Source organism: Diadema setosum, chromosome 12 (assembly GCF_964275005.1).
Source record: "Diadema setosum chromosome 12, eeDiaSeto1, whole genome shotgun sequence".
NCBI lineage: Eukaryota > Metazoa > Echinodermata > Echinoidea > Diadematoida > Diadematidae > Diadema > Diadema setosum.
The window spans coordinates 19,359,023-19,371,804 of NC_092696.1; the positions used below are offsets into that span (position 1 = coordinate 19,359,023).

General features: G+C 39.1%; 1 protein-coding gene across 1 annotated transcript in view; it reads right to left on the reverse strand.

The window, feature by feature from the left end:
* LOC140235781 (uncharacterized) overlaps positions 1 to 12,782 on the reverse strand; it is a gene marked incomplete at its 3' end in the record, with an annotated part of 71,733 nt that overhangs the window by 15,410 nt on the left and 43,541 nt on the right. The window contains exons 4-5 of the mRNA XM_072315789.1: positions 10,353 to 10,427; positions 1,687 to 1,908 (exon numbers count right to left, since the gene is read on the reverse strand). Of these exons, the coding sequence (XP_072171890.1) occupies positions 1,687 to 1,908; positions 10,353 to 10,427 (297 nt within the window). The remainder of the gene's footprint in view (positions 1 to 1,686; positions 1,909 to 10,352; positions 10,428 to 12,782) is intronic.

The window sequence follows — 12,782 nt, forward strand, 5'->3', positions numbered from 1 at the left end:
GATAGATAATTTGGTGTCATGGCATACAGAGCTACACATTATAAAGTACATGGATGCATTTTGTTGAACACTATCAATGTATCTTTCTTCCTTGAGCTCAAGGCTGACTAAAGACAGGCTGTAAACCATTCCGCAATCATCCGGACTTTCCCTCTCCCATTTCTCTCTCGTGCAATATCTTCTCTGATCGTATTAAGACCTGCCAGCTTCTCATGTGGGTCCCCCCATTCGAAAACTCAGCACTCGTATCTATAATTCCGATGCCCTTGGCATTCTACAGTCTGGTGGGGGCAGGGCAAGGAGAACGTGCCCCATCGCGGATCACCATCGTAACCCACTCCACGAACGGTTCGTCCTTCCGCACGAAGCCTTCCCCATTATCGGCACTTCCTGCTCGAGGAAGAACATGATCACTTAGCTTTTTTAAAGGAAGACATGATGCGACCAGGACCAACACGTATGACTTGCCATTACAAGCACATAGACAGGCACCACCGATAGGTGATTCCAATGTCACTCCCACAAGTGAAACAATTGGTTCACTTACCCTGCATTATCGCTCTATATGCTACAACAGGGGTGTGGGATAGGAGCTACTGTAAAAGTGGAAATTTTCGCGGTGTTGAAGTTTTTGCGCATTTCGCGCAACCAGAAACTAGCGCGAAAATGAAAGCACGCAAATATTTTTGCTTGCCATATGATCCCGTGTGAGATGTCTTGATTCCGCAGAATTAAAAACAAGCGAAACGCTTCTTATCCAGCCAAGCACGAAAATATCCACTTTTAAAAGTACGGGCGTGGCTGATTGGAAGGATTCGAGACCGATACTTTAGCAGGTCCTCCATGAGAAAGGGCAAGTAACTATGTAACCACATTTTTGTGAAATGCATTTCTAAGAATTACATTGTATGTGGAGAGTTATGGTGTACAGTATAGAGTGTTCACACCCGGAAATGAGTTTCCTCCTATACCACTTGACTCCGATAACAAGTTGTATCCAACACCTGTCTCTGGACACTAGTTCACACAATGCAACTCTCTGTACGCTCTGTCATGCCCCAAAGAGTACTCTTGAATACAGCTTTTTACATAAATCAGTGAATGTTCATTGTCCTGTGGCAAAAGGCTACTTGCAGCATTACTTTCTCAAGTGTGTTTTAGAGGTCCTAAACTTCAGACTGCCATATCACTATCAAGAATCAAGTAAATCCAAATTGGAGAACACCTCCAAAACATGAGTGGCCAAACATGACTCCAGAAGCATACATGGGGCAAACTATTATAAAAAGGACTTTGCTTTCATGAATTTTAATATAAAGAACTTACTATAGTCCTACAAAATATGCTGTTTCTACACTTATTTCCATATGATTTTTTTTTTCTACCAGATAATCTGAAAGGGCTCCCATATATGTGTTTAAAACCTTCATTTTGATTTCTTTTTTCTCATCTATTTTTCTTTATAGAACATGTAGAGAAAGTCAAAATATGCTTTATAAGGAACCATATATGCTGTGTAATGCAAAAATGAAACAAATCCCATTCTAATGTTGTCTAGAGTGGGCAGAAAAATCTTTCAATTATATGCACTGGTCAGCAGCCAAAGAATAGGCCTAATGATAATGACACTACAAAAAAAAACAACTATTCTTATTCATAAAAATTCAAGATGATGTGTGAACAAACCGTTTTGTTGATGTCACAGCCAGCTTCCAGAAGCAGCTTGACGATTCGATGGTGGCCGTTCTTGGCGGCGAGGTGCAGCAGGGAGCGCGAGTCCGGCACCTTGGACAGGAGGTCCGGCCGGAGCCTGACCAGCAGCTGGACAGTGTCCAGCCGGCCGTACTGGGCAGCCAGGTCAAGGGGACCCTCTTCCTTGCGATTACATAACGTTGGGTCTGCCCCATTCTGGTGAAAAGAAACATACAGCAAAAAACAGAATAGCTAAAATTCATGTTCAAAGCCAACAACATATAGGGGAAATGGAAACATCATGATGACAACAAAATGATAAATTGAGTTCTGTTGAATAGGCATGTTTAAAAACTACGATTGTAAAATGTGACATGGATATACTGAAGGTGATCAGTCTACTATTATACTTATACAGTATAAAAGAGAAAGAAAGCAATTCAACTTTACTTCAAATATTGTAGTAAGGGCCAACACACAGATCAGGAGAAACATTGTTATTGAAATTCACACACTATATAGAACTGCAAGTTTTGGAATGACAAATTATGAAATTTTGATGTTCTCACAAAACAATTGGTATTTTTAATGGCTGAAACAGTGCAAAATGCAGATGAATTAGTTTATGCTTTTGCTATTTCAGACAACCTGTTAAATACCTTGATTGAAAAAAAAAAAAAAACAGAAAAAACAGAAAAAGTTAATAATATTCAATTCAATTTAGCCTACCCGTGCCATGTTTCAGAAGTTCGCATTTCTAACTCCATAATCAAAACAGCTTTGCATTTAATATCAACTGTCCCAAACTCCCTGAAAGCTGTTTGGAAAGTGAGTTGCTAAAATGCCCCCTTTGATCATCCCACTTTCTGGCCTTGACCACTCTGCTAGTAAACAGAGATGAGAGGCCATCCATCTTTTGACAAAGGTGGCTTCTAACCCAGTACAAAAACAAAAGTTAACCCCTCATAAATTTCTTGTCTGATCAAAACATGAAAAATGAATACATAAAAATAAAATGAAGAAACCACCTCAGGCAATTTGTCAAGTGTGTAGAGAGAACTGAGGTGCCTACACTCCATTCAATCACTACTAAGAACATGGCTCTTCCTTCATATTTAGATAAGCTCACAGATCTTGACCACTGACCAATGATGGACATTAACACCCTCTCTGCACAAGAGAAACCTATGTATTTTCATCCATAATCCACCATTATCATTGGACTTTCACATAAACAGTGAAATTCATGACCAGAAACTACAGCAGTATTATTTTTCTATCATACTATACAAAACTATACGTTAGGCTATTAGTATTGTAGCAAAATTTCAGCGACATTTAGCCTTCGATTTTTACTCCTTTCATTTCAGGTGAAAAACTGCTTATCAAGTTTTATAGTTCGTATCAATAAGAGCTGATATTCACAGGACACATTCTTTTACATGAGGCTAGTGTAATGGTTGGAAAATATTCAAACCTTTTCAATCACAGTTCAGTGACCTTTCACCTTTTCATACTAAAACCTAATCAGTGCATAGCCAACCTGTACATCTCAACTTGGTAATGTTAGCATATGGGACCGTGCATCACAAAACCAACAAAAAGTCGCACCACTTGATTTTTATGTAAGGACTCAAAAAAAGGTGTAATGGGTCAACTGAGTCAATCTTGAGGTTTTCGTATTATCTCAAAGAGAGCTCCATTCTTCCTCTACACAAAGTTTGTGATCATAAAATGAATGTGAAAGTGTGTTTTCAGCAGTTTTTCTTTAACCCTTTATTGTAGCACATGGTGTGATTAGGTATGTCTTAGAAGCCCCTTTTCCTTTCATAAAAATCCTTTACACGCTCTCCACTTTCAACTCTAATAACCTTTGAAAGGATGATGTTACTGTGTTGAGAGTTGGCATTAATCATGAACAGAATGTGTTAATGGAGCAGGCTCAATTTCGGCTTGATCAGATAATCCCTTCATTGTTGTGGTGGTTTACATCCTGTTTTTTGTCCCATTCATCCCACAGCTACAAGTGTAGCACAGCTTGGTATTCAAAGATTAAAGTGCTTGCATAGACCCTGTACTTCAGAGCATCTTTTCTCAGTTTACACTTTTCCAGACTGTGTGCTTTCTTTCAAATATTTCAATAGGTTAGGAGAGTCTATTTGAATTGAGTTATTCATCATTTCAAAGCTTTGAGTCTGCATTTTCAGAATCTGCTCTTAACTTTAAAAATCCATGTCTGGTGATCTTTTTGTTGCTTTTGTGAAGCAGGGTCATGTGGTACCAAGGAAATGATTAACCCGTTGAGGACGGACTGATTTTGCTATAACATGCATTTCCCATAGACACCTGCCCGAGTATTCTCGGGACTCGTCCTCAACGGGTTAAGAAAGTTTTCGCAGCAAACGGCAATTTCATATTACAAGATATGGGACAAACTGACAGACAAACAGACCACTGAAAACAAAATGTTTCTGACAGTGTACTCTTTCAGGCTGAAGGCATAGTATGGAATGAAAGAGAGAATACAACAACACGCACAAAAACACATACACTTGTAGGTCAGAAGGAAAGTTGGAGAATATGCCATCATCCAAAAAAGTAAGGCCCAAAACCCAACTGGGTAGCTCGCACTTTATCACAAGGGTCAATTACACAGGACAAGCTGTCAGCAACACTAACCAGGCGCGGTGGAGCACCCCAATTTGCATCTCATTATCGCCCCGTTCTATTTGAATTTCCAACGGGCATCCACGGCTGCCCGAAACTGTGTGCATGAAAAAGTCAAATCTTTACCTTCTCCTTGTGCCGCTATGCGTGCCGCTAGTAAACTCAAACTTCCCACACTATCTAAGTTTTTAAAAACCTTCCTTTTGATGAAAAAATTATGAAATTTGCTGCACTAGAACTTGAGATATTAAAGCGTTTTGAAAATCACCTCTCGCAAAACATGCTCTCTGTTTTTTTTCCGACTGGACTATGGCCGGGCTCCAATGTGTCCGAAACTGGCAACATAAGTTCATCAGGCCTCAATCCATATATGGTGAAAGTTTTCGCTTTGTACCACCTGTACTTTTTGAGAAATCAACTTGTTTTTACAGGGTTTGGAATAGAAAATTGTAGTCGGCGAAACAATTGAAAATGACGTCATTTCTTTTCCCGTAATATTGGGCATGCGTGGTACGTGAGATTCAGGATTTCGTGCTCATTGTTGGTTTGCATGTGACGCAGTCAATTTTGCTGAGTGTCGCACGGCGGTGATTGCTGAGCTGCTGCCGCGCACGCTGCATGCAGCAATGCGTTGTGTGTGCTGTGACATGCAACGCCACAGTGACGCGATTAATTATACATGGGACCGACCTGTACGCTTTGCGTTCGTGTCATTTTTGACATCACCTTCTGTTTTTTTCCGACACAACCATGGCCGGGAATATCATGGTATGAAATTTAAAATGCAAGCATATAAATAAATTTCGGTGTACTTTGTTTGAATGGCGCTTTTGTTCCGCAATCACACTTCGTGAATTTTAGGATGATTTTCGAGGCATATTTTTGGTAATTTTGCTCGCCAGGTTTTCGCTAAAATTTCACATTTTATCATTGTCAAATCCTTTAATATGTTATATGTGCATATTCGGACATGTTTTCAAATTCAAACTAACTCAATTTTAATCCGAAAATAGGTTTCCTGAAATTGTTATTAGCTTGAGAAGTTGTTTACTTTTTCTCAACTACGCGAGTACATGTTGTTTACTTTATGCAAATGAGGCTCGGCTGCCGATGGATTTCTGCGAGATAATTGGGGTGCTCCACCGCGCCTGTAACGAGAGTGATGTATGAGACTTGCCAGGTTAGGCGTTGTTATAGACAGTACAAGTGAACAGTTGGAGACTGTGAGAGAATGAGTGTGAAAGTTGCCATATGGCCTGACATCAACAGCAGGCTAGACTTCTACAAGGGGTTTCCTTTATTTCCATACTTACTATAATGCACCTGTTGTAAAGGCACTGTACATGCACCTGTGTACATGTGCACATAAGTGTGCACATACTGTACCTAGGAGTACCCCCTTGAACATACTGTGTACAAACTCGTTACAGAGCAAAATGTTCTGACCAGCCTGGCGGTTTAACTCACTGCACACTAGCGGCCTGGAGGGTACCATACAAGTCAGTTAAAGGGACAACCTAGTTCTCAGAAGGCATCGCAATTCATCTTCCACCATTTGGAATTTGTTTGCAACTATATCGAAACAGCCTACCAATAAACTTGTCTGGCTGATGAGATTTGCCATCAGGACTATTTTACAATGTAAAGTGTACATTACTTTTGAGATCAAATGTGTATTCAAAGTATTTTGAAGAGACTGGATACCCAATTTTTATTCCTGAAAAGCCCTCTCTGTTCATTAGTGGGGAGGCCTACATGTAAACATTTAGTGATGATCAATCGTGCACTAAGCAATCATATTTCCAAACAATCTGTTTCCATTCACTCTCGTGCAGATCAGTAGATACCGCTATGCCTGATTTGGCAATTATTGATTTAATCGACTAGAAAACATTTTATGTAGCAACCACAGTTGGATATTTGTGCTGTCAGATTGTAATACTGTTGGCATACCTTTTTGGCTACCATTTTTTAATTTTTGTCAATACCCAATTGAAATTGTGTTATCACAGCATTATTTCATACACTGCAAAAATGTCCATTCTACAGAGCTAAAATCACCAATTTCTGTAGCTATAAACGAAACTATCTTTTACCTTTTTAACACAGAGCAGTTTAAAACAACAACAAAACAAGACAAATAAAGCTCTTTGTGCATGCTTCTAATCTAGCCTAGTCTAAATTTAGTTCTATACAAATGTCATGTCATGGCTCTGTTGCTTTGCACAAATGCATCTCATGATTATACATATTGTATTTTTTAACCTGTTGAGGACGAGTACAGAGTATACTCGGGCAGGTGTCTATGGGAAATGCGCGTTGTAGCAAAATCAGTTCCTCCTCAACGGGTTAATAGTTTTAAAGTTCAGACTGGACAGAGTAAACATCGTGTGCTGAAAATCAGACTCATAAGCATTGTTTTTTAGATGAGTTACTTCCCTGTTTTCACCATGAGAATAGTAATTGTACACTAGCAGGTCGTCCCAAACCTTATCTATCAAACAAAAACTGACTTTATCTGCAATTGATCAGGATACAGCCCTGAGTGATTTGTCATCTTTCCTCGGCAAGGGATATAAAACTGCCACAAGAAGTTTAGACATACATTTTTCCCCACACGTAGTCTTTCATTTACAAATTTATTCTTGGCTGTCACTATTGTTTGCTTGTTGTTTTGTTTGTTTGCTGTGCATTGGTTTTACTTCTTAAATGAAAGTTGCTGCTACGACAACTGTAGGTCAATGGCGGGTCGACTTCAGCAATAAAGCAACACGAAGTTCAAGGTCAGAAAAGGGGAAACAAAGATGCGGCTGCTTTATAAAATACATACATAGTATGTCTTACTTAGCTGAGTCATATCATTTTGATATCTATTTTCTTATCAAATTCTGTCTTTCTCCTAAACACTCAAGTTAGTACACGTACAAACATGTATGTCTCACACATATACGGTTTTAATATTTGAAAATGAGTTGGGTGTAAAGTTCACTATACACTGTAATAGTCACAAATATCAAATTGAATGATACAGCATATTGTCAAAATTGATTTAATCATCACTCCTTTAAACAGAGTTCATGAATTAGCTAATATGGAATAATGTAATCAGGGTGAAATGATAAACACACACATCCAGTGTCATTGAGATACATTTATAAAGTTTAAATAGTAATAAAAACTTAGTAATTTACAATGATAGTCCTATTAAGGGCGGTTTGGTTTTGCTACAACACGCATTTCCCATAGACACCTGCCCGAGTACGCTCGAGACTCGTCCTCAACGGGTGAAACAATTTATACTCTGCAGCAGAGCAGCACAGCAGAGCAGTTTTTATGAAAAAGGTTGTGCTAGAATAGGCCCAGTTTAAATTTGATCATGAGTCATGAGATAATCATGACTAGACATTAACTGCACATGTACAACATAGGGCCTACTGTGTGTTCTAAAATAGATAAATAAAAAATAAATAAATAAAACTATTCTCGATTAACCGCGAAGCCTGATAGATCTTCTGTACAGTAAACCAGTCATTTAGTCATCTACATGTAGCTCAAACTGAAAGATTCCTTTATACCCAGTAAGACACTCCCACTAATGTGAGTATGTGGGACAGTGGTCTTTGAGCAGGCACTATATTTGTGCTGAACATCTCAGCTCTGTTCACTGCTAAACTTTCAGTTTTCATGAGCAGGCTTGTGTACATGTACTGATAACTGTATTCTTTTCACACAACAGTGAAGATATGAAGGGCATGCAACACTATTGTACTGGTAGCACCACTTTGTTTAATAAACTCTGCAGCATCTATTTTCTTTTCATGGCTTCCTGAAAATGACTACTGGGATTTCAAGAAGAATTCAGGTGGGAAGACTGAAACTGAATCTACAGTTTTCTTTGGCCTTGGGGCATGATGCAGGAATTTGTACTTTGTCACATAGCATGAATGCAAACTTAAAACAATTATTTCAAAATCTTTTGTTTGCCCATCTGAAATGGCTCTGTGTGGGAGGAAGCGCCTAGTCGTAATGGAGGGTTTCACACAAACAAAAGAACTTGCTTGTTATCTCTATTCAAAGACATGTTTCTTTAATATTTTAGCACATGTCGAAACACAGCTAGTTAAACTAAGTAAGTGTTGAAACACAGAACTAGGTTTAATGTTTTAGCACGTGTCGAGACACACAACTAGATTTATCTCAATGATGACATACTCAGTTTGTACTGCAAACAATTATAACACACACCACTGATGGTCAGACACATTATATGCAACTCTCACTGCACATTGCGATATAAAATACAATATGAACACACCACTGTGGATGTGTATTCAGGGTTGCGCACAGCTCCACCAACTCAAATGTGTCTTGTCAAGTTGTTCAGATTGTAACAGCACAGCTAAGATCAGTGCTGACCTATTTAACTCTTTATGTGCCATGGTGGAAAAACCCCCTGTGTGCCACCTTATTCTGAGACACGAACGTAGTCATTCTTTGAGAAAGAATTCTGTTTTCCCAATTTGTATAACTTCTACAAATTTCTGTCAAGATGGGCATAATAGTAGGCAAAGTTAAACAGGAATGGCAAGCTTTGTTTTGATATAAATTGTATGCCGACTCTATTTTCAATGTTTTTTTTTTTGAATGACCAGTTGCTACATTACTCTAAAGGCATGACTTTTGCACATAAAACCTTGACAGAAACTAAGAATGTACGAGCAAATCTAGTTGGGAACACCGCTTGATAGTCAATTACCACATAGAATGCAAGCCGTATAAGAGAGGAACAAAAGCACGAGAAACGCTTTCATTGTGCCGCGGGATTAGCAGTGATTAGCGATTTGTCGATCGATTTTGGCGGCTTTGTTTGTTGAGCAGAATATGCGAAGTTGGCACGCCGTCGACTGAGTCGGACGTGCGAACATGGCACATAAAGAGTTAAACATGATTTGAGAAATAATATGTGATTGGAAGAAATATGATTCATGTTTGCTCAGACTTCAAAAAAGAAAAGACATGAAAAGACTCAATTTGTCAGAAATTTGATGTTTACTACGGTTTGTTATGCAAATATACTTCTCTATCAAGTATGATTGCCTTTTTTACCCGTGGATCACACCCCCCCCCCCCACCCCCACCCTTATTTAGTGTATGCCTACCTGAAGACTCAGCGCCACTTTTCAGTTCCTATTAACCCTTTCCCCAACTTGATGATTACATCACAGCTGCATTCTTGGGATGCCTGGAATACCTGGCATACCAGGCGAGTCCACATCGGGCCTAGGCAGGCCAGGAAGAGGGGGTTAGACAGATGCCCATGACTGCCACGTACTCTAGCCTGGTAACATAAATTAGCCCCATATCACAGGATGTTTGTTTTCATGTTTACTGCCCATCTCGGTATCTCTCCCTGGCCGATCAAGAAAGAAAAGGCCTTTGAACAGCTGCCAAGCAATTTCTTTCATTGACTCAAAAAGGGGATGAAAGGGGGTGTTGTACAAAATAACATCGCAGGCATCCTTGGGCATCCTTGGGCGAGGGAGGCATAATAATCACAGAGATTGGACCGAGATAACATGTTTATCGGCTTTAGAATTTCATAATAGTTGAGAAAGACACTATTCCATTGGAGAAAGGAGGTGCCCCATGTCCCCAATTTGACAAACTTCAGCATCCGAAACTTTACGCTGGCATGTGCATCCAACATTTGGGGAAAGAAGGGAAGGAGATTAGTGACGGGCAAATTTTAGGGGAAAAAAAGTTTGGTGAGTTGATTTCTTGCTAACGTATAAATTACATCACAGAGATCATTCAAAATGCAATCTGTTGTTTTAGAGCATTAATCCTTGGCAGAAATGTGAATAAAACAATGGATGGACAAATGCAGAACATATCAAACAGGCTTACACCTTGTACAGTGTACATGGGCTTAATGTGTTATAATCTCATTTGATGCCGGAGTTATTAAATACATTTACAGTACTGGTACTTACATCAAGCAGGATAGAGACGACTTGTGTGTGCCCATACTGAGCTGCAAAATGAAGAGGTGTGTCCAAGTAGTTGTTCTGTGGGGAAAAAAAAAATGAAAAGAAAGATACTGTACACACAAACTGTAGTAACAGATATTATAACATGCACTTCTTTTTTTTTTGGGGGGGGGGGTTGCATCACACCAAATTCAAATGCTGTCTGTATTTTAACGATAAATATTACAAACAGCTCTATAAAATATGACTTGCAGGCAAAACTTATCCCCTCATTTGCAAGTTTTTATAACATCTGAATCATATCAAGACATACAGGACTTAGCTTTAAAGGGGCACTATCATTCCTTGTATTGAAAAATGCATTTGTGTGTGTGTGTGTGTGTGTGTGTGTGTGTGTGTACAGCGCTGAAAGTTACAAGGGGTTCACAAAGTGTTAATTTTGAAACACACTTGTATCAATAGTAACAATTTTTTCAGTTTTCTCCCACTGACAGGATGAGCATCATGATAGATGTTTGATACATAAAAGTCATAGCACAATCTCACCTTGAGGAATTCAGCAGTGTAATTAAAGGGGCCCTGAAATCCAAATGCATGTTTATTTGTGTTGATTTATGATACCCTCAATGTCACTTTTGCGGTGAAACGAATATCTAGAAACATTCCATATTTTTTAATGATTTTCCTTTTATTTTTCTTCAGATTACTTGGGAATGCCCACAAAAAATCCTTCCAAACTAATTTTCCTCAGGTGACCTCATCTGTCAATCATTGCTAAAGTACAGTACTGAAATGTTTAACAAAAGACATTGGAATGCACCTTCCCCTCAACTCAGCATACAATGTATCTTGTATGTTTCTGTGGTATTAATGACTAACAAAAGACATGCAGACTTGTCAACATAACAATGAGTATTTGACATGATTTCAAACATTTTGGGGATGGAAAATTCCCATGTACAAATATAATGAATTGAACTGCGTCCTTATACAAAATCCAGCTATAAAGAAATAAATGAACGTGAGGCAAAATTCAGAGAAAGAGGAACAAAGAGAAGTCCACAGGGGTATAACAAGCAACTGCTTGAGGATTTTAGAGGATATTGGAGAAGAAAAAAAAAAAGTAATATGACTGTTGGGGTCAAGGGTCAAATATCATTCTGCATTAGGCCGAGACTTCAAACAAACAAATGCAGTGTATACCCAGTACTCCCTAAATCTTCCCGAGACACTCAGTGGGGAGAAGAAAAAACATGACACTGACTTCTAGACAGGGCAGATCTTTATTTCTGTCTGGAGCTGTGAAGCATGCAGGGCCAACCACAGACCTACTTTAGGAGCAGCGCCATATCCTGAATCAAAACATTGTGGCTGAACAGGCCGATAACCGCATCTTTACAATATTATATACCACCAGGGATCACTGAAGCAAGCCATAGAGAGAAAGGAGAAGGAGATGTTCTGTTTCATACCATAACTACAGACTGGTAGGCTAAATCACCACTTCTAGTGACAGGCAAAATAAATGATATCAACGGGGTTTGTCATAGACACAGAAAGGAAAACCTGAGGTCTGCAATATGTTTAGATTGTCGGTTCGTTCCCTCCCCCCCCCCCCCACCTTTCTCTCTCATTCATCTTGTGTACGATTATCCATACTTTGTTTGTTCTGTTTTTATTCCTTTTTTTTTGAAGCTGCAGATGCCTTCAATTTCAACCCCCCCCCCAAAAAAAAAGTCATTTGTAAACCTACATCATACAATGTTGTATGATGTCACTTTCTATTTTTTTTTTTTTTTTTATGTACACCCTACACAGGTACAATGTGTACTGAAAGGTTTGGAGAAGAGTGAAATGCGGTTTAGTTTCATTTACTGGAATTTCCTCCAGCGAAGTAGGAAAAAATGGGAAAAAAAAAACAAAGAAAAAGTACTTGAAAAGAGAGAAAAAATCAGATGTATTCAGTGATTCACCTTTCAGGGAGGGAGCATAAAAGCTTGACTTTCTTTCTTTGAATATCGTTCCTCACCCTTTAACCCTGTTCTAGTTGTTTCCTGACCATTATTTCCCCACAAACTTCTTTGGTAACACACAACTCTGTGTACTTCCTGGCATCAAGTTTTCAAAGGGCATCATATTTTCAAAGAGCATCGACAGGGCCCACATACCGTATATGTAACTTCACACGAACAGTAACATACACACACACACACACACACACACACACCAAGCCTACTTTGTATGTAAAAGAACACAAGCTTACACCAGTGCACCTTCAGCAGTGTATATGTACATGTACTGTACGCTGGAGAAAATAGAAAGTTACTGTAGAAATGCTACACCTGACCCATGGCATTGACTGAGAGACCCTTTCTAGCCTGGGGTATATCCTTCCTCCCACATACCTTAGTGGAGGAAGTTGGTGATATCCCA